At 34.1% G+C, this 23,617-nt stretch overlaps 1 protein-coding gene across 9 annotated transcripts in view; it reads right to left on the minus strand.

Annotated features, from left to right (window-relative positions):
- Positions 1-571: 571 nt before the first annotated feature.
- Positions 572-23,617, minus strand: part of LOC125673814 (uncharacterized) — a 45,885-nt gene continuing 22,839 nt past the window's right edge. For 7 of the 9 annotated variants that reach the window (XM_048910634.2, XM_056158321.1, XM_048910637.2 and 4 more), the window contains 6 exons: positions 22,442-22,603; positions 20,477-20,586; positions 19,352-19,686; positions 15,056-15,133; positions 10,336-10,541; positions 572-4,703 (listed from right to left, as the gene is read on the minus strand). In XM_048910634.2, the coding sequence (XP_048766591.1) occupies positions 4,167-4,703; positions 10,336-10,541; positions 15,056-15,133; positions 19,352-19,686; positions 20,477-20,586; positions 22,442-22,603 (1,428 nt within the window). In that variant the 3' untranslated portion in view covers positions 572-4,166. The remainder of the gene's footprint in view (positions 4,704-10,335; positions 10,542-15,055; positions 15,134-19,351; positions 19,687-20,476; positions 20,587-22,441; positions 22,604-23,617) is intronic. The other 2 variants (XM_048910641.2, XM_056158322.1) reach the window with 1 other exon arrangement.

The raw sequence follows: 23,617 nt of genomic DNA on the forward strand, positions 1-23,617 counted from the left end.
AAAGTTTTGCGATTTCAAATTTACCAAAAGTTTTTAAGAATTTTTTAGAATCCACATTTGATTTACACCAATTATGGCTTATGTTGTGACACAATATCTTGGCGTTTTTACTCCACAGCTGTTAATATTTTCGCTATGAGCATTTACTGGATCCAGCAATACATCGTTCTTTGTAAGGGTCTTTAAAGTCGATAACTCATATTCATACATCTCATTGATTGTTGGTATAGAGCTTATTTCTCATTTTAATCAATTCTATAGGATGACTGTCCAGAAGTAAAGATTTTTGACGATGACATTAATTTCAGCCCAGGGGAGGCAGGGACCGTGAAATTCACAATTTTTGTTCCCTTTGACCCATAGATGTTAAATACCAATATTGAATGAAACTCAATGGCTGGTACAGGTGTTCCAAGGAAGAAATTGAAAATGTTCCAAACCACACACGATGGATAAAAACAGATAGAAATAGATCACCTGACTGACTCGGGTGAGCTGAAAATGGAGGGGTGGAGCTTGTGTTCAACGTTTCCCGGTCTTACATGACAGAGATTTAAAAAAAGAGGCCGAATTCTGTTATAATTTATTCATGAACGAATGAAAAAAATATTATGAAAGAAATATTATGCATAAATGAAAGTTGTGAACCAATGTACACATAACATTTGTATGTCACATGACCTTACATTCAACACAAACAACTTGACTCGACATTTCAAGTCCACTGCAATTTTTCAGTTAACTATGTCGGTCAAAAACTCGAGTTTTTCCAGACATTCACTACTCCAGAGAAGTCCATAATTATTTTGAGTGCAAACATCATGACATTATTTTTAACTATCTACAAACTTTTATAAAAACCATTGGACTTGTATGTTGAAACAGTACACATAAGGAATAACCAAAGCAGCCATCATAGAAAGAGCTAGACTGTACGTTGTATGAATTTCATAGAGGGAGCCACACGTACAGCATTCATATAGGGAGCCACACATACAGCAATGAGCCACACGTACAACATTCATAGAGGGAGCCACACGTACAGCATTCATAGAGGGAGCCACATGTCCAGCAATGAGCTAGACATACGGCATTCATAGAGGGAGCTAGACGGATAGTATTTAGCTAGATGTACAGCATTGAAATAGACATAAAGCATTCATTGAAGAAGCTAGACGTGTGGCTATTATTCACTGCTTAAAAGCACATAGTACTACATGTACAAATAAAAAGGTCCACTCTAATAACAAAAATTAAACACTACAAAGAATATGCTTATTGCACTGAAATACATCTGCTTAACTTATTGTCACATAACAAAGGAATGACTAATCATCTTACAAAAAATAAAAACACAACACTTCATCTCCATCTTGTTCTCTGTTGATGTTTCATATTTATCAGAGACATTGAAAATACACATAGGTACACTAGCATCAACACACTGTTTGAATATTTCTTCATAAAACTCAACCAAAGGAAACTACGATGCAGCATTACAAATAAAAATAAAGTTAAAGGGGACATCTATATAGCATATCAGCATCTGTAAATAAACATAGGGACAATCTTTCTCTTAACTAAACATAACGGCAGGTATAGTTCTAACACTTTATGAGACAGTTCATGTTTTCTTAAAAAATTGCACATTATATGAAAAAATTCTTTATAAAATGCTGAATTGTATCACTAGAAATAAAAACACTGCGATTATATAAAGTAATGATGACTTCATGAATTCTGATTGCACTCGGATAAAACGTTTAAAAATTCATTATATAACAGAAATACTGAAGACCAATGGGGTTGTTCATGCTAAAAATAAAAAATATCCCCACTCCACATAAGTTTTAATTTTAGTCACATCTGAGTTCTACTTTAAGAAATATGAAGTCCTGCATTAGCGGACTAGACTAGATGGGCAATTGAAGCTAGTACATATATACACATAAAATGGTGATGACAACTTAAAGCTTTATTACAAACACAAAATATAACAAACATCTAAATTCAGTCAAAAGACATTACAATGGGACTAGCAAAAAATCATCTCAGCTGGAACAAACAAAAGTTTATGTTCAACATCCATTTTCAGTACCTGTCAAAATTTATAGTTTTGAAAAAAAAATATCTACAGACTGTTGTCAAAGATCCTTGCAATGTAAATGATCACAGTCTTGTCTGTCGGTCAATCTGTCTGTCTGTCAATCTGTCTTCCAAACCAACTGCGACTTGCTGCTACTTTTTCAGCTACCGATTTTCAATGACTTATTTTCAGCCCTTCAGCTTGTCACGTTAAATAACTTTTTAACAACAAATCATTTACTAAGGCCTCTTGTTACATTAGACTATACCGCTCTATCAGCGGGGTGAATGAATGTTACTATAGATACACCTTTCAGCCATGTCTATCTCACATTCACAAACCTCTATTGTAAAGACAGAATGCAGTTGAAGTTCAGTATCTCAAACACCGATATCTCCAATACCATGGATATGTAAACACCGATATCTCCAATACCATGGATATGTAAACACCGATATCTCCAATACCATGGATATGTAAACACCGATATCTCCAATACCATGGATATGTAAACACCGATACCTCCAATACCATGGATATGTAAACACCGATATCTCCAATACCATGGATATGTAAACACCGATATCTCCAATACCATGGATATGTAAACACCGATATCTCCAATACCATGGATATGTAAACACCGATATCTCCAATACCATGGATATGTAAACACCGATATCTCCAATACCATGGATATGTAAACACCGATATCTCCAATACCATGGATATGTAAACACCGATATCTCCAATACCATGGGTATGTCGAAGTGATACAGAAGTCCCAACTACTTATTCTCCAAGTATTTTACCCTCGCGAATCCTCTGATATCTCGATGTTTTTTCTCAGTCCGATCGAATTCAAGATTTGACTATATTTACAATTGAACACCTGAATCTCAGATAAAGTCCTTGTAGTTAATCACAGGACATACGTTTCTACACTCCTGGCAGGATCTACAATTTCTAAGGCATCGAAATGAATTTCATCGAATGTTTCAACTTAAAAAGAAAAGCTGTCTACCTTTTCATCCAATTTGTACAGTAAATAGAACATAAACTTCCAAAATTGGAATGAAGTTTGATATTGCTCTGACTGCACATTGATTTCAAATCATGACCCAAAAACCAAGAAACGTAAAAATTATCATTTGTTCTGGACATTAAGTCAGTGAACACATGAGGTTAAATCAACTGCATCACCAGTTAAAGATGGCGCCACTTTAATTACAAAGACGATAGTGTCACTAAATTACGAGCAGTTCAGTATTACAAATCCATTACATAGTCATTTTAAATCTGCTTCCTTGTGGTCCTCTTTGATAAAATGATGCATTAAAAGCAAGGTTATCTTGGGCCCTCATCTGCAGGTGTCATGAGAAATAACACATAGTTAAAAGTCACTAGTATTCATTAGAGGCTATCCTGTAGATAGAGAAATTCTTGCTCTTGTTTAAATTTTGTTCCATTTCAAGATTTACAAAATGCAAAAATCTAAATAAATAAGGACAAACTGTAAAACAACCAATAAAATCCATTTAAAACACCTGAATTAGTAAAAGCTTTGTGTTGTTCAATGTCTGGCCCTGGCATGAGTGGACCTTGGTCAGCAGGCCTCAGAGAAGTGGTCAGGCAGAAGGGGGGTGGGGATGGGGGCCAAAAAAAACCCCACAAAATAGGTGACTTGTCACACAGCAGGACTGGGGCAGATTGTCAAACAAAATAAACTGAATATAATGCAAAACAAATACAAAAGTGTCAATCATATAAATAAGACTACAATATGGTACCAATACAACAGCCACTGGATGAGGGGTTGTTTCACACACTTCATCTTGCGATAAACCCTTCAAAAAGTACAGGGTTTTCTCAAACATTAAAAAAGAAAAAATTCATAATGATGATATAAGCTGACAATTGCGCACAATTTCTCCTACAAAATGTTCATGTAAGTTACAGGTGCTTTATTACACAATACAAAAAAAAAAAAAGGAAACAAACAAGTATTGCAATGTATCTCGTGACGTGGATTTAGCTGCTTGTTTGGATAAAAGCTGAGGAGTTCCAAAGTGTGCTGACGCTAGGAACCCTTGTCGCCATAATTGTGTTCTACAACAAAAAAGCAGTACTCTGAGCCACATAAGTCCCCCTCATTGTCCTTCCCAGGTGTCAGCTCCTCCATCGTCACGTCACCTGTTGCCATGGAGACGTCGGTAATGGTGTCGCTGTGAATGATATCACGGGTGATGATTACGCTCGGTGTGGGCAGCGGCTCAGACGCGGGTGACTCGCTCCGATCCGAGAACACACTGTCTACATCCGACGACACAAAGTCAAGGGCAGTGCCCTCTGAGGAGGCTTTTGTCACGGAATTTCCTGACATTTTAGGGTAAAATTTATCTGTGTTGCACGAGGCTCTGGAGCCCGAGTGGGAGCTTTGATCGGGTGATAATGCTGATGTCCCCTGATTGTTTGTATTTGGTCCTAAAAACCAGTCCGAACGTTGTCGGAGTCGCTCCAGTTGTTTACGCTTCACCGAATTAAATCGACTTAGGCTGGGCCGGGGTTGTAGCAGGTCGTCTGTATCATTTAGGTTGTCCTCTAGTGACTTTGGTCTCTGAAATAAAATTCCAAACCTATCACTGCATGTCAAATTCAAACATATGCTTCTGATATACAGTAAAATACAGTTATAACAAACCTCCAGGGCCAGCAAAAAATAGTTCATTTTAACCAAACTTCATTATATCAAATAAAATTTTCATTATTTTTTCTCTCTTCGCAGTAAGCGTGAATACATTAAAATGTGTTCGGTACTGGTACATATATGTTTTACTGTAACAATGTCTACTATATGATAGCCGTGTTTCGAGTTCCTCCGGAACACCAGGGAATTTTCGTATTTAGCCACGCCGGTCACGTAATATGAACAAAATGTTCCAAAGGGGTACTTCCGGTTAATTTTGTTTACACTGGTAACACAATTGTTTTTGACAAAATATAGATTTTACAGCACAAACTGTTTGAAATCAGATAAAGGATAGCAAGGGATATATATTTACTTGGGAAGATGTCAAAGTTTACCTTTTCCCAAACCCGGGAAAAGCGTTCACGCAGAGGAAATGATGGCGTCACTTGTGTAGAAAACCACGAGCAGTCGAAATTCAGTGCGATTATTACATTCCGCGAAAACTGAACCAACAAAGAAACATCATTGTTCTAGCCAGTTTACTTATATCAACTTTTATGAAAACCAAGAGGTTTGTACTGACTCTTAAAAATATAATATAGACTGCAACATCTTGTCAATCTTAAGAATAGGTATACCTGTACCTTCATCCACATCTGAGCAGTGTATGTATTTTACAACGGCCGGTGTTCATGTGACAATAAATAGATGATAAAACATCATAATTATTATATTAGAGAATTTCAATTATGAACTCGTGGTTCAGGCTCATAAAAATTACGAAGCAATTTCACAAGGGAGTGAGAAGGGGGGGGGGGGGGGGGGGGGGGGGCAATATATATCTTTCAATTAAATAAAATACGAGAACACCAGGTAATCTATCCCTACGGATCTAGACTAGAATTTGCATTATCATTTATCCAAACTCAATACCGATGGTTCATTCACTGCAAAATTTTGAATTATTGCAAAGAACTTTCATTTATCTTTGCTCCAACTTTTGATACCAATCAAGAACAGATTGCATCACTTGGGGTCAAATCTACTATCACAGAGTACTCTTTAATAGTAAATTCGAACATAAGTGATACATATTGCCTGTGCAATCAAGGTACTTCAGAAATGCACATTTCCACTCAAACCACTTGTATACAAGAATGGAACCAGCCGAACATGAGCCAGGTTATATATTATGTATTTGCTCTCCTACCCCTTTGATTCAGCACTGTGTTAGAAAATATGCTATTGAGTATATATTTTAAAAAAAAGAATAACAAAGAACAACAATTTTCATTCATATTTTATTCAACATACATATACACAGGTTGATAACAATGGCTGATCTGCATATAATAGTTATTGGCTGGTATGCAGTGAAAGGGAACTAAAAAGGAGTAAAAAGTTAATTTCAGACAGGTGAGAATTAATTTCTTCTTTTTCCCGTGTTATACATATCTAATTCTTTTCTTTTGCTGCTTCAAATCTTGTGTATTTTAAAATTTTCAGTCTAATATTTTGGTAGTGTGGCTGAAATAAATCAGTGTTCAGGAATGTCCAGTAATGGCATGACATCATGAGAGTTTGGCATACAGACATTCACATGATTAATGATGTAATGATGAAACTGAAGACCTCAAGTGAAAGGCATGGAAAATTATCTAGTTCCCATATACCCGAAAAAGAGGAGGAATGCCACAATATTGATAATAGATTTTTGTCAATTTGAGAAAGATGTAAAAAAAATAAATAAAAAATAAAAAAAAATGCAGAAATTATAATTCATGTTTTTGTTAAAATTCTGTTCACTGCACATACAATATTATTTTAACTTATTTGGAAATACATGAAGTAATTCATATTAAAACTGAATGTATGAGTTTCATGACTTTTATCAATAAAGCTTACCATATTTATTGCACATAAATCTAATTTCCCTTCAATCTAATTAAAATCAGACCTTTCATCTCGCTCTTTGTTATGTGTTTGTCACTCGTGGAAGCGACAAACACATAACGAAGAGCGAGATGAAAGGTCTAATTTTAATAGGATTGATTTCCCTTATACATTGTAGTCATATGGGAGCTTGCTTGCATTCAGAGTTCTGACATCAATCTGAAAAATATGCATATTTCATCACAAGAGTCATTTGAGCACTTAACATGTATCATGTATAAAGCAGAGTTAAACAACTTCAAAATCTACCCAACATGTTTTAAACGAACACAAAAGGTTTTTTTTTTTCATGTTTCAATTTTGTTCATAAATATTTAAATCAATTCACCTATTTCAAACTTTTGATGCATATGATGGATCTCCTCTGTATTGCTATATCTATCAGGCCCAGCACAATCTCTATATTTAGCTATATAGTTTTATAAAGCTAGTTTCGATTAAATTTCTTAAGTACAATGGCACATAACAATATACATGTACTTTGAACTAACCACAGCACTATTCTAGTCATAGATCATATGACATTTTAAGAATTTTCATGAAAAGAGAATTTCTTTTGTATTGACAACTGTCCTTGTGTGTCCACTACCTTGTGTGTGTCAAAGCTTTGATAAGTATATGATGACTTTACAATGTGGAATCTGATTACCAATATATCATTCTACTGATCTTCAACGGTGAAGATTGGTTAAATGTTACTTAACAACTTAATAATCCTAAACATTTGACAATTTTGAATCAAAATTCTTCCTAAGGTACAAAGTTTAAGAAGCACTTTTTGTTTACAGTGTGTTGTTTCGAGTGGCGTCGTTGGCCGAGTGGTTAGGCCGTTAGACTCTCGACCGAAAGGTCATGGGTTCGAGTCCTGGCCGCGGCAGGGCTGACATTGTGTCCTTGGGAAAGGCACTTTACATGAATTTCCTCACTCCACCCAAGTGTAAAAGGGGTACCTGGCTATAGACAGTGAAAGATATTGTTAGAATGTTAGTGCTCTAGCGCTTGTAATGGCAGCTTGCACTGTATGCTTCCTAGGAGGCTGAGAAAGTTCTAGATTGATATAAGGTCTGCCGGGGTAATAATGTACATTGATTATTGTAAAGCGCTTTGAGCAGCATACGCTGGAAAAGGCGCTATATAAAACCAATCATTATTATTATTATTACAAGGATGAAATATTTTCACTTAGAAATTCAATTTTTATGCTTTAAAAATATATTTGATAGAACATTTGAAATAGTTATATCAAGCTATTTCAATATTAGCTTTATATAGCTATCTCAATTAGCTTTAAAAAGCTATATAGCTTGATTAAGCATATATATATACATGGCTAATTATACCAGAGATTGTGCTGGACCAGTCTATGAGCACATAATTGAAATGATGTTGCTGAAAGGAATTATAATATTACCTTAATCATGATCAGATATATATTTTGTTCATTGATATAAATATGAGCAGTAATCACAAATACCTACTGGATTGTGAAAAGTCAATAAAATGACTACAACAATCAATAGTCATGCTAAAAATTCTTCCAATTACATGAGTATATCATTAGAAGTCAAACTCCAAAGACTTAATTTGTAACACAAGTATTAGTTGATAAATAATTATTTTCAAATTAGACAGCATATTGACTATACCCAAGTAGATAATTTCATCCTCACCCACATATGGCTATACCATTGCACTTAGAAACCCAGTCTGATTCAATCTAATAAAGCTATTTCAAATACCTATAATGTTATAGCTAATATATTACTCTTCACTGTGTATTGTCATTATTTATGTTTTTATCAATAATTATCAGGTCCAGTCCAAAGACTATTTCTACCTACGTAGCTACTTATAGATACCTAGGTATTTAAACCTACTCCAGGTATAGCTATTAATTTTTTACCTACTTTTTCCTTTACTTGCATTTCGTGGCCAAACGCAGGAACGGCGCAATATGGTGTGTACCAAATTTCTTGATTCACTTACACTGACGATGAAATTATACCACAAAAATATTGGACAAAAAATTATTACTTTCAAATTTGCATCAATAACTGCACCCACTTCAACTTTCTAGAAGCTTAGGATCAAAGCTACATGATAAGAAGTCTAGAATGTTTTACACATCTTTATTAATTTTAAAGTTAACATTCATGCATTCTTACATTAAAAGTTTTTGGGTCGATTTTTCATGCAATTTCCTCTACATTTTCCACCCTCGTAAAGTATTTAAATTTACACTCCGAATTTTGTCATGCACATGCACAACATGATACATAAAACGACTGACCTGTTTAAAAGATGTGCCATAATTATTATTTATTTATATCTTTAAAAACATGTAAAAGTAGCTACTTTTTATAAGTAGCTTTAAATACCTAGGTAGCTATTAATAGCTACGTAGGTAGAAATAGTCTTTGGAATGGACCTGATTATATATGTTATGTTTATGCCCATTTTGGCCCTGATTTGGTATAAACGTAAATTCTATTTCACATAGGCCCTAGACTGTACTGGACATAATGTCTGCTTTATGAAGCAGTGTACATTGTGTTTTGTTTAATCATATATAAAATGTTGTCATAATTTTCATTTTACCTGTTTGACAGTTTTCACGGAGTCTAATACGTTCTTTTCCTTTTCTCCTCCGGTTACTACACGTATAGACAGCTGGGCCTTGTGTGAGTTACACGACAACATCGTCTTCTTCTGTTCTTGACGAAGTCTTTCGTTGTATTTCGTAGATCAATAGTAGCTTATCAAACGCTCATAAACAAATATGTACCGCATACACCCCAAACTATTACATGTGTATTTCAATTTCATGATGATCGACAAAATTAAGTCTAGGCCTAATACACGAAGTGTCGACTGTTGGTAAACAAAGGTAAACAATGATAAACCGGAAGTAACCCTGTGGAACATTTTTGACGCGGCGTGACTAAACACAGAATAAACACTGTGTTCCGGAGGAACTCGAAACACGGCTATTATTAGCGTTGTCAAACCAATCAATATTAGTACTGTGAAATGGAGAAAACATTTTGCTACTACATGTAATTAAGACAAGAGATATCACGCCACATTTTATAGTCACAGACCGTACCATAGTGAACTGTGTTTAAATTAGATATTTTTTTGGCTACCATATTTCGATGTCCCTGCCATTAAACAGACTGTAGTGTTAATATATATCTTTAATTGTTGTTAAAACATTAGGGCTTTAGTAACTGGGATAATGAAAGAAGGATCTCTAAAAATTGATGGTGATCAACCATCAACAAAGAAATACCAAATGATTTTTTCCCCCCAAGTACTTGAGTAATGAATTTTTATTCAATACTTTAAGACACCTTCTGAAAAGTACCAGAGTAACCGATTACTTGATGAAAACCTTAATTATTTGATAATATTTTCAACAAATCTCTTTTGTTATTAACAAACAATACACAAGAAATAGATTTCTTATTCTAAAGAATTTATATTAACGCTGTAATGTCTTATTTTTCTTAATGATTTTCAAAATCACTATTAGCGTAAAACTAATTAAATCTTTTAGCTCACCTGAGCTAAAACAATTGATTCAATACTGTGACGTATGACCTACCCTGCTGATGACCCCAGGGGAGGGAACTAGCGATACCTCTGGAGCAGAAATAGTGGATGCAGCAAGTTGTCTGGTGGCTGATTCTCCATCTCCACGAGGACTGAGGTAATGTCGCAAATCCGGGGACTGGTCCGACGTTTCCATATCTTCCCTTTCCTGGTCCAGTCGTCGAGATGCCGACTCGTAAAAACTTTCCTCAGTTATAGCTGGAAAGTGACAAGATACAGAGTATATTCACATGATAAGACTGAACAGCTGTTGACACTAAGACCTCCGACTTCCATTTAAAATTTACATACAGTCAGGGAGATAGTTGAAAATAAGATTATAGAGCGGTCATTGTATTGTGATACCTCTTTAATTCGACATAATTCTGTTAGACTTAATCAGTGTAAGGAATATTATATTAAAACTCTTAAGATTGTGCAACAAATATAAGCCTGGACAGGATTTCCACCTGAAAATTCAGCTGCTGGATTGGACAGGTTTAACAGTATACATTCTAAGCACAGTAAATAGTCAAACAGCTCCCAAAACAAAGATGTGCGTTCATTATCTTTCACATATCAAAGCGAAATTTGAGATGCCCACCTCCAAAGAAAAAATCTCAAGCTAAGGACATCCTGGAGTCAAAGTCTCAATAAAAATCCAGCAATAGTCACAGTTGTAACGAGAAACTTTTGAATACTGACCATTTGGGCCTATTTATGGACCAAACAAAAAGAAAATCACTGGCACAATCAAATACATACTATTATTATATGTACGAATTAATTACATTCTCCTTCACTCTACTTCATTATTTGTATGAATTAATTACATTCTCCTTCACTCTAGTTCTTTATTTGTATGAATTAATTTCATTCTCCTTCACTCTAGTTCTTTATTTCTACGAATTAATCAAATTCTCCTTCACGTTAGTTTTTTATTTGTATGAATTAATTACATTCTCCTTCACTCTAGTTCTTTATTTCTACGAATTAATCAAATTCTCCTTCACGTTAGTTCTTTATTTGTATGAATTAATTACATTCTCCTTCACTCTAGTTCTTTATTTCTACGAATTAATTACGTTCTCCTTCACTCTAGTTCTTTATTTCTACGAATTAATTACATTCTCCTTCACTCTAGTTCTTTATTTCTACGAATTAATTACGTTCTCCTTCACTCTAGTTCTTTATTTCTACGAATTAATTACATTCTCCTTCACCCTAGTTCTTTATTTCTACGAATTAATCAAATTCTCCTTCACGTTAGTTCTTTATTTGTATGAGTTAATTACATTCTCCTTCACTCTAGTTCTTTATTTCTACGAATTAATTACGTTCTCCTTCACGTTAGTTCTTTATTTGTATGAATTAATTACATTCTCCTTCACTCTAGTTCTTTATTTCTACGAATTAATTACGTTCTCCTTCACTCTAGTTCTTTATTTCTACGAATTAATTACATTCTCCTTCACTCTAGTTCTTTATTTCTACGAATTAATCAAATTCTCCTTCACGTTAGTTCTTTATTTGTATGAAATAATTACATTCTCCTTCACTCTAGTTCTTTATTTCTACGAATTAATTAAATTCTCCTTCACTCTAGTTCTTTATTTGTATGAATTAATTACATTCTTCTTCAGGTTAGTTATTTATTTGTACAAATTAATCACATTCTCCTTCATGCTAGTTTTTTATTTATATGAATTAATTACAATCTTCTTCACGCTAGTTTTTTTATTTGTACGAATTAAACTCTCCTTCACTCTAGTTATTTATTTATATGAATTAATTACATTCTTCTTCACACTAGTTATTTATTTGTACGAATTAATTACATTCTCCATCACTCTAGTTATTTATTTGTGCGAATTAATTAAATTCTCCTTCACTCTAGTTCTTTATTTGTACGAATTAATTACGTTCTCCTTCACTCTAGTTATTTATTTGTACGAATTAATTACGTTCTCCTTCATGCTAGTTATTTACTTGTATATATATACTATTACATTCTCTTTTCCCCAATGAATGAACGACCACAAACCCAATGCTTTTCTTCAGTAGAGATTTCACTCAAATTTTGATCGACAAATTCTTTGAAGACCCTTATTCAGTTTAAAACACACACACACATACAACCAACCACTGCTCAATAGAATCATAAGGATAATATCAAATACCGCAAACAAAAACTGTTGCATAACCTGTACATTTAAAAATGTATTTTATATTGATGAATTAGAAATTAAACGTGATTAGAATGTACATGTATATCAAGAATACATGAAATAAACGTCAATATATTGGATTATAATACCTATTTAGATGAGAGCGATACACAATATATAGGATTATAATAACTATTTAGATGTCAAAGAACAATATACAATATATAGGATTATAATTACCTATTTAGATGAGAGCAATACACAATATATAGGATTATAATACCTATTTAGATGAGAGCAATAATCAATATATAGGATTATAATAACTATTTAGATGAGAGCAATACACAATATATAGGATTATAATACCTATTTAGATGAGAGCAATACACAATATATAGGATTATAATACCTATTTAGATGAGAGCAATACTCAATATATAGGATTATAATACCTATTTAGATGAGAGCAATACTCAATATATAGGATTATAATACCTATTTAGATGAGAGCAATACTCAATATATAGGATTATAATACCTATTTAGATGAGAGCGATACAAAATATATAGTATTATAATACCTATTTAGATGAGAGCGATACACAATATATAGGATTATAATAACTATTTAGATGTCAAAGAACAATACACAATATATAGGATTATAATACCTATTTAGATGAGAGCAATACACAATATATAGGATTATAATACCTATTTAGATGAGAATAATACACAATATATAGGATTATAATACCTATTTAGATGAGAGTGATACAAAATATATAGGATTATAATACCTATTTAGATGAGAGCAATACACTCTATATAGGATTATAATACCTAGTTAGTGTTATATGATGAAAACAATAATGTTCTATACAGCTATTTCTAAGCAGTCTACATAAAAAGCTTACAGGTCTGCAGTTTGTATGCCATTAATCAGCCAGTTTAGGTTTCTGATAAAACCATTATAGATGATTGTTGTAAAATTCTGATCAGACAAATACTGCAAGCTTAGTCACAATATTCTCTGGTACATACACACTGGCTGTTCTATCAGTCTCAATATTCTCTAGTACATACACACTGGCTGTTCTATATATCAGTCTCAATATTCTCTAGTACATACACACTGGCTGTTCTATATATCAGTCTCAATATTCTCTTATACATACACACTGGCTGTTCTATAGAAATAACCAGTGTCAGTATTCTCTTGTAATTATTAGCTGTTCTCTAGAGTGGATAGCTAATGTTGGAATTTCATAAACTGTGCAAGTGGTGAAATACAGGGTTAATTGAGTTATTTGTTAACCTTGAGTACTGTCAGTATTCTCTTGTAATTATTAGCTGTTCTCTAGAGTGGATAGCTGATGTTGGAATTTCATAAACTGTGCAAGTGGTATAATACAGGGTTAATTGAGTTATTTGTTAACCTTGAGTACTAAAACAAAATATCATAAAATAAAAACTAGCCTGAAGTCTATAAAAAGATAACTGATATCTGAACATTTATATTTCCTATTGTCAGTATGAGGTACTGAGGGATCTGCCCTTATCATCAGGAAATTGTGTTTGTTTGACGTCCCATTGATTATTTCTCACTCAGATAGAAACATCATCAGTTGTAGGTGAAGTGCCACGAATGCAGACCTATGCTTAGCGTTTACAGCTGTAGCAGTGAGGCCTCTCTAATGTTCCAATGCCTACCGCGACACAGGACCTCCGTTTTTAAGGTCACATCCGAAAGACCCTTGATTTTCACTTCTAAATGCCGAGCGTTTGGCGAAGGAGCAATCTCCACCTATGATTACATCTTAGGTTTGACGCAGCCATGGCACGAACAGGGCTCGAACTCGCAACCTCCCAATGAAGAAGCAAACGCTCTACCACTGATCTACGGTGACCATTACAATTTCATGTATTGTGTATGGGTAAAAATTAAATTAATTTACAGCCAATTGAAAAATGGATGCAAAATTAATGTGTATCAAATTTTTCAAGTAGGAAAAAATGAAACCTCGTCAATCATCATCAATAAAAAACTCACAGTGACTGATTAATTCTGACACACAACTGGTGTCTCGTCACATTTAGAGTACAGCTTTCTGTGCAGAGCTAAAAAAAAATCTAAATAAGGTTTGTTTGTCCTACGATATGAAGAGGTGATCGCGTGATATGCGAGTTAGCTGCAGAAATGTTAACTCTCTGAAAAAATAATGGGAAGGATCAGAGAGCTAAAGATCCACCCCTTATAAAAACCTTTGATTTACGGCACAGGAAAAAAAAAGTGCATGGTTGAAGCCTTATATCATTATATTCTTGCATCGCCATCTCATAAATTTAATTATATCAAACAATTTTCTCAGAGAGCTACAGTTCTGCAACTATACATGAGTCAGAAAGTTAAAGAGCAGTTTCTACAGTATACTGTGTATTTGATCGATAACTTGTACGAATTCCTTGTGAAACAAATGGAGGTTATGATGGTTAAGCAGTAGCTAAGCAGCCACAAAGAGCAGGTGCAAGATAAGTTGTACCAAGTATCATGATTCTTACCGTGTTTAACGGGGTGGAACTTTTTGTTCTGTGCCTCTTGACACAGAAATAAACAAAACCATTTTAATGCCTCTCTCCCTAAATAACATGCAAAAAACATGCAAAATTAACATGCCTCAAAACAAACAAAAAATTATAATAATTAGTAAAACAACTGAATTCACTCAACAAAAGGAACAGTAAAACTACTTATTTTTGTAGGGTCAGATCAGTTTTCTTGTATTTTGTTTTTATCTTTTGTTTTTGTTTTTTGGGGGTTTTTTTTTTTGGAGAGGGGGGGGGGGGGGTACAAGTATCATATCCAATGGGATCCTGTGGTTGAATAGTTGTCAGTTCTGATATACAACAGTCCATTTTCTCCCATTTCTGAGGACAATAATTTTTGGATATGACTGAACCTAAAACACAACAAACAATCAGACTCCACAAAAATGAGCAGTTAAACAGAAATCTATTACATGAACAGGGCTACATCTATTTCTACATCCCTGGTTCACTTTATGTTTGGAACTCAAATTTTCAAATTAACAGATAATTCAAAACTGGAAAGGTCTTTTTTGAAAAAAAAAAAATGCTGAACATATAGTGCATTTGAGCAACTTCAAATCATAATAATGAAAGAAAAAGAAAACTTTCTCAAAAACTTTAAGATACAGATTTACCTCCTCCATCAAGAGGCCCATGGGCCACACTGGCGGATCCAGAGGGAGGGGGGGGGGGGTCTGGGGGGTTGGACCTCACCCCCTTTTCCTCAGAAAATTTTGCTAAAAAAGGTAAAAATAGCGCACTTTGAGGGAGGACCCCAACCCCCTCTTGAAATGGTAGAACCCTTTCCATTCAAAAATTCCTGGATCCATCTGCACAATTGAATTTTTCCTGTGAAACATTGTGAACCCACTTTGGTCCCAACAGTCATGGTCCGAACTGTATCCCTGATGTTATTAAGAAGATTTTACAGAATTGTGTGATACAGTTAAACCTTGTTATTTCAAACTCAACGGTGCCAAGAAAAAATTGAGATATACGAGAGTTTGAGATATTGAAGTTAAAATACATAGAGAAAAATTAATGTAGTTGGGATTTTCAACTCACTTTGACGTATCTATGATAGTCGAGATTATTGACATTTAATACACCGAAGTTTAACTGTACATTCTTGTGTTAAACTTGTGTTGTGGCCAGGTCCCATGGGTCATATTACATACTCTCAAATCAACGTTTCTTTATCAACCATTTCGTTTGAAAGCAAAACTTCATTATACATGTGTATGAAAATTTACATGTAAGTTTTAGCTTTTATTATAACATCCTGCCCTCTTATAATTATTCTTTCATTATCTACCCTTGGAAATGGATATGGCAGTTCATTAAGATAAACTTGAATCCTTTTTATCCAAGGAAACTGAGTGCCTGCCAAGTTTGGTCAAAATTGGCAAATAGGATCTTGAGAAGAAGTTGAATGAAGATTTACAGACAGGTGACAGACAGATGACAAAAAACTTCAATGAGAAAAACTCACTTGAGCTTTCAACACAGTCAATAATTGCATTGAATGCTGGGTGAAGAGAAGAAACTAATACATATTATAGTGGACAATTTCATGCAATCACACAAAAAAGCTAATATAAAATTAAAACACACTAGTAAATATAAGGCCAAACAATAAAGATTTTGTTGATACTTCCACATGAGGGCTATTCCAGCAAAAAACGTATGGGGGGAGGGACGGCAGCCGATATTTTTTTGGATGGGTGGGGGTGATTTGGGAAAATATATTTGTATGGGTGGTTGTCTTCCAGGTTAAATAAAAAACATGGGTGCCTGTGAATTATGATAAAAATGGACACGTATCACGTTACATTTCTTTTATTACAAAAGAAGAAAGCGGAGCCATTCTACATTAACTAAAGTACGGAAAAAAAGATTGATAAATGGGTAGATAACTCAATGTTACCGTAAAACTTTCCCCTCCAAGGTGTTACTCAACCTATTGTACCTGTCCTAAACGATCACCTGTCTAACGCAACCAACGATCATGAGTTTCACAACCTTTTCGTGTAATTTCACCTTTATAAAACGACTGTACATTTTTTCGATTACAACGCGATTCCTACTTTCGATTTCAGTCGAGCATGACTATTCTGGGAATTATCGCCCCTAACACTTTCGTTTTAAAATGCACAGGTAATAGTTCGGTGGTGATCTTGTTTAATCAGCACTATGAATCAATTATTATACCCAAGCTATCAATTGGTTAACGTGTAATTAACATGCAGCGTCGTGTGAGGTTAATTACCAAAACCCGAGTTGTTGTTTATTTAACAAAATCAAGGATCATCGATCAGGGAATCATGACCGTTGTTTCCAAAGGTGTGAATTTCGACAAACTTTGAGATGTGCGGGGTAATTCGGATATGAAATCTCCCACCTGGTATACCATTACGTTTAACAGAGTGGAAAATTTGCCTGATTGCGATATAAATCGGGTAAATATTATGCTTGGGACTAAAATTTTAAATGGAATATTCGCGAGTTTCCTGTACGAGAGATTGTAGGGGGAAAAGTCAAAGGAAAAAAGTCACAATCTATATGCATACACTTTGTAATTTAGGGAAATATCTATATCTAGCACTTAAGTTGCGAGAAAACCTAACTCGTTGAAAAGTTCTTCTCCGTTGCTTGCTTGAATTTGTACACCACTATACAATGCCATTTTATGTATACATATTGTAACTGATGTAATAAGACACTTGTCTTTTAAAAGTAATAAAGAGAGTAATAATATATGTGAATTTAAATTTAAAGTGGTATAATATATTCATATTTTATTTAGTTTTATGTCATTAAAAAAAACCCTAACTTCTTGTTATTTCAACTGTGCAATTAACAAGTACCCAGATCATGACATGAGTAAAAAGGACATGCACATCTAGTCCAGAAATGATATGACAATATCCCACATCACTAGTGAAACTGTTCATTTATAATAAGCAAACAGAGCTTAGGTTTCTACAACTCACATGTTTCCAGAGTATACAAAAATAATTGCATTTTTCTTTCATTTTATATGCTGAGATCATCCTTTATTGTCCCTACCAAAATTGCATTGGAAACCAAAATATGTAGTTTTTTCTGCAATGATTGCTACCTTCATCTCCCGATGAAACAACAAAGAAAGACATTTTATTGTTTATAATTTTTGCATTTTTAAAAATATAAACTAGAATTAAGTTCTAAAATATCATATGGTTGATCCATTTGTTACGTTAAATGAAAGTATTGAATTGTATGGGTGGTGGTGGCAGGGGAGAATCTAATTGTATGGGTGGTGGTAGCAGAGGAAAATTTAATTGTATGGGTGGCTGTCTTAAAAATAAAGTGCCTTCCCTCCCCCCCCATATTTTTTTTGCTGGAATAGCCCTGAGGGTTTGCTGAATTTTACCAATATATGAAGAAGGGAGATAACAAAGATTTCAAATACTATTTAAGGAGGTATTCTACATCATCATAATGACTGATTTTCTTTTAAAACATGGATGAAAATATAAATATCAGCAATATTCGCCTATTCATTTTAAAAAATCATCACCTAGCTGAGTAGCTCAGTAGGTTAGCATGTTGACTACTGAACTGTAGATCGCAGGTTCAAGTCCAGCAGGGGTTTTAAATTTTTTTCAGATTGCTTTCTACCAAAACTACATTTTATGACTAAATAAAGTAAATTTGAAAGTTTTTAATTTCCAAATATTGTTGCACATATCCTTCACTTTCTCTGGTGTAGCATACATCCTTAATAATAATATCATAAGCATTATGGTATTAATGGGAACTACCTGGATATTTTTTGGATTAAATAGAAATCTACATAATTGTTGAACAGTTAGTTGGTAAGAACAATTTCTTCATACCTAATAGTGTTACTAATCATTTAGAAATTGAATATTTGTACCCAGATGAAGAATATTTTTAAATTCCTAATGAAACAAAGAAAAGTAACTCTTGATATGCAATACCCTGCATAAAGAATAAGAAAGAAATAGAAACATGCCTGTCACTATCAATTTTGAAAATTTTGTCCAGAGAATTGAAAGATTAATTTTGCCAAGCGTAAAATAAAATGAATGATAATTCCAGATAATTTTTGGGGTATTAGAGGGAAACTAATCTGATACATACATTAAGAGATTCAGTAAAACAAATAGGTTTTAAAAAATGGGTAGCGACATGTTACATGCAGCACAAGCACTACTCTGTTGACCAGAAGTTAACAACTATTGACGAGGTACCCAGACTTACGAGGTAGGATTTCCTCCGTAGGATACTGGAAGTGATAGCGGAATTTTTCTTTGATATGAATGCTTGTTCTGGTGGTCTCAGCAAAGAATTCAATGTTCTCCTGCCCAAACATGCTGGCCACACCAAAGTTCTCGATCAGAATCTGCATCACCTGGCTCGCATGTTCCACCATCGCTGGATCTGTAGCACAGGAGTGAAACATGCTGCCGGCTACGCTTCGGGCTAAGGCCTCGGTTGTCATGAAGTTAACGTGACTGTTATTGATCATGGTGAACCAGATCCCAAAGAGTAATGCCACCAGCTGCTGATGACCACGGCTCAGCGAAATCAGGAATCTGTGAAAGACGGAAAGATTCAATACAAACACACTGCAATCACATATCATCGACCATAGATGCAGAATTTTTCACATTAAGGGTTTACATGTCACATATCCAGTTTTTCACAAATGATGAAAGAAAAAAAACCCACTGATTTGAATTATCACTAATAAATCAATGACATCTCAAATTCTATTTTTTAGTCCAACAGGTTGTTTATTATTTAAAAAAATGTAGGTTGACATCTCTGCTCCCCCTCTCTACATACTGTCAACATCAGAAATATGTAGGTGACATTTCAAAGATTTTTATTTTTGAAAATGCATAAGGGCATGAACTGTGGTGTTTTATTCCAGCTTACTTCATGAAGCGCCAACGAAAGTGCAGTACGCTGATGCGAGGCGTAGCTGTTCATACTCTCATGTATTTTTTATTTTTTATATCTATTTCACATGTATTTTTTATTTTTTATATCTATTTCACATGTATTTTTTTTATTTTTTATATCTATTTCACATGTATTTTTTATTTTTTATATCTATTTCACATGTATTTTTTTATTTTTTATATCTATTTCACATGTATTTTTCATATTTACATTTTACTTTTATTTCCATTGGAATACTCTCAGATTTTAAAATAATTGTACTATATTTATCAAGAATCATATGCACATTGTTCACATTTACTGTATGAGGAAATTAATGGCTATCAATTCAAAAGGTCAAGATATTGAAGATAAAAACATTGGAAATAGAAATATAACGATATTGAAAATAAAAACAATGGAAATGTAAATATTTACGCATGGACTGCTTCATACTGTTCCATCTTGTGCTGCAGTGACAGAACAGATAGAAGAGTGGCCTCCCCTTCCGTCCCAAAAATTCCACCAGGGATCCGCAAAAGGAACTTCTGCCAAAAAAAAAAAGGGGTCAGAAAAATGATTTCTAACAAAAAAAAAAAGAGAAACAAACAATTGGAAACATACAACAAACAAAACAGAAATAAACAAACAAAACAATGAACATACAAACATAACAGCAAAAGTAATGCCCCCCCCCCCCCCCCCCCCCCCCAATCAATTAAGGTGATAATAGACAAAACATAAAAATATACATTACAGATCGTTATAAGTTAAAACCTATCAGATTTGGAAATCATCTGAAATAATTAAATTTAAACAGCTTTTGATGGTTTTATCCTACTCGCTGTTTACTTAATGGCCATTGTTCTAAATAAAATGCACCCATGACAAAGAAGAGTTCCTAACTAAAAGCTTGGATATTAATACCTGTACAATGAAACTTCTCTAAACCAGCCGGCTCTCGGATTAAAAAAAAAACCCAAAAACATCTGGTTTAGAGGGGTGGCCGGTTTTGCATTTTATCTCAATTTTCACAACGAAGGTACTGTTCACTTTGATCTGGTGATCTACGATAAATTATCAGTGGAGATCAAATTAGTCCACTTGCACCTACAGGTAATTATTACAAGAAATATTCTCGCTGAAATCATTTAATTTTAAACTGAAAACCTTTAACAGATACATAAAGAAAACACGCGCATTGATGAAGTTTTCCGTCCTATGTTTCGTTTGATACATGCATCAAACAAAGAATTGTTTCATTTCTTAAGTCATTAACAAATTTGTTTTGACGTTTTTAAAAAGTACAGTAGTAAATATGAAATTGTAATTTTAATATTTCTTGGGAATTTTAAGTCCATGGAAGCCAAGAAAATTAATTCATCTTTTGATAATTATCATTTACAGTCATGGGTTTGTTCTTTATTAACTACTGCTTATATCCCTATGATAGTATGGTGCAACATTATGGCATTTGATACTGCATTCATTCAATATGTTAATATCTGTTTATTACATTTTGTACAGGAATTTGGAAGGGTCACTTGGATTAGCCAAGTGTCACTTAACACCCTTGACTGCACAAGTAAACCATAGAAATTACAGAGGTAGAGTTCTTGAAAAGTGTCGGTAATGTCGGATTATCCGATAAAAGTAGTAAATGTCCGACACAAGTTACTAAATTGTCGGTCCTGATGGCCGATACAAGATCAGGATCAAAGTCTGTTTTTTACCGGGGAAAATGGCGGCCATGTGGCCCATAAATTTTCAAACCGATGCTAAATCCGGCAACACACTGAAACGTAAACGTGAGGAATCAGTTATGAGGAACTACGAGAATTTTTTTCTGGACTGACAAAATTTTGTTTAGGCTGACACTATTTCTAACAGTATCGGACCAAATGTCCGACACTTTAAAAGAAATTTCAAGAACTCTGTAGAGGCCACTTGTGTTTTTCACACCTCCAGTCTATAATTTTCTCATTTTTCACACCTGGCTGTCTTGATCACCCTATGGCCAAAATTTTCTCATCTTCAAAAAGTGACCAGTATTATAAGGGTAAATTACACATGTTTGTTAATAAATGTACTTTAAAAAGTGGCCGCTGTCTGGTTTTCAGTTTTGTAAGAATTTCTTTGTAAGGAAAGATTTCTGCCGGGACTTTGAAAATCGACCGATACTCAGGGAGAACCGGTATTCTGAGGGGCCGGTTTGGAGATGTTTCACTGTATATAGATATTAGCAAGTGTGGATTCATAACAAGTTAGTTTTCCTGTACCACCTTATTTGCATGTCTTGACTTATTTTCATGTCTTGACTTATTTGCATATCTTGACTTATTTGCGTACCTTGAGTTATTTGCATATCTTGACTTATTTGCATATCTTGAGTTAATTGCGTACCTTGACGACTGTTGTTAGTGTGTACAGATTATAATTCTGGAAGATTACGGGTTTGCCTTCAGACATCCTTTTGACAATACGTCGGGTGTCGCGAGGGTTTCCAGGTCGACGAAACAAATCAGCGGTGTTCATTCCTTCATGGGCGATATACACCAGAAGTTCCTACAATCATGATGATTAAACAATTAACACAATCATAATGTAACAATACAATGTACCTAAAAAGTTCCTACAATCCTAAAGATGAACAAAACTTTTACATACAATGCATTTATCAAAATCATTCTGATACAGTCGAGCACTTCCAACTTTTCAGAAACGAAATGTTTACGTAAAGAGTGCTATCTACAACTTTCTGATATTCCTGAAGAAAGTTTAAAGTCAGAGTTACATTATGGTAGCTAACACAGAATGTGCATATATAAATCATGGTATTTTTGTTCTTTTGTTCATTTCACTACTGTTGCTCTACTTTAAAAGAAAAGAAAATCATCCAGCAGATCATCAGAAACACAATTTGCACTCAATTGTTAACAGTCCACATAAACACGTGTGTCATCTTGAAACCAGAGGCCCTTGGGCTCACCTGGGTCACCTTGGCCTTGGTATTGTTCAGCTGTTGTGATTTAAATTATTTTAAAATTCTAATTTTTATTCCCATGAAAAATTTTGACCCACAACTGTGACCCTAACCTAACCCATAGGGTCACGATATAATCAAACTCAAATTCACACAACATGGGGGATGCTAGCTTCAACTTCAAAATCACTATAATGACCTTTCTGTTCTGAAAAAGGTCAAGGTCACAAGACCAAATATCCGGGTATGAAATGATGACCTTGCCATAATAAATATACACACAAACTTTGAAAGCAGTACCTTAAATAGTTCAGGAGATACTGAATAGGTAAGGCTTCTTTTTAGACTAAGTCAAACCCCAAGGTCAAAGTCACACTGTTCGAAATCAGTTAAAAACTTGGCATAGTCAAAGATGACATAGACCTCATCGAATTGGCACATACCACAATATTGGAAAAAAAAAAAACCCACAAATTTAAAACATTATTATTTACTTCTAATGTATACTTAGAAAGCATATTTTCTTTCCATTTCCAGAACAATGTCCTCCTTTCTTCATAACGTTTATCAGACGTCGACTTTTGGGATAACTCTTT

The sequence above is a fragment of the Ostrea edulis genome, chromosome 3 (assembly GCF_947568905.1).
Source record: "Ostrea edulis chromosome 3, xbOstEdul1.1, whole genome shotgun sequence".
Lineage (NCBI taxonomy): Eukaryota > Metazoa > Mollusca > Bivalvia > Ostreida > Ostreidae > Ostrea > Ostrea edulis.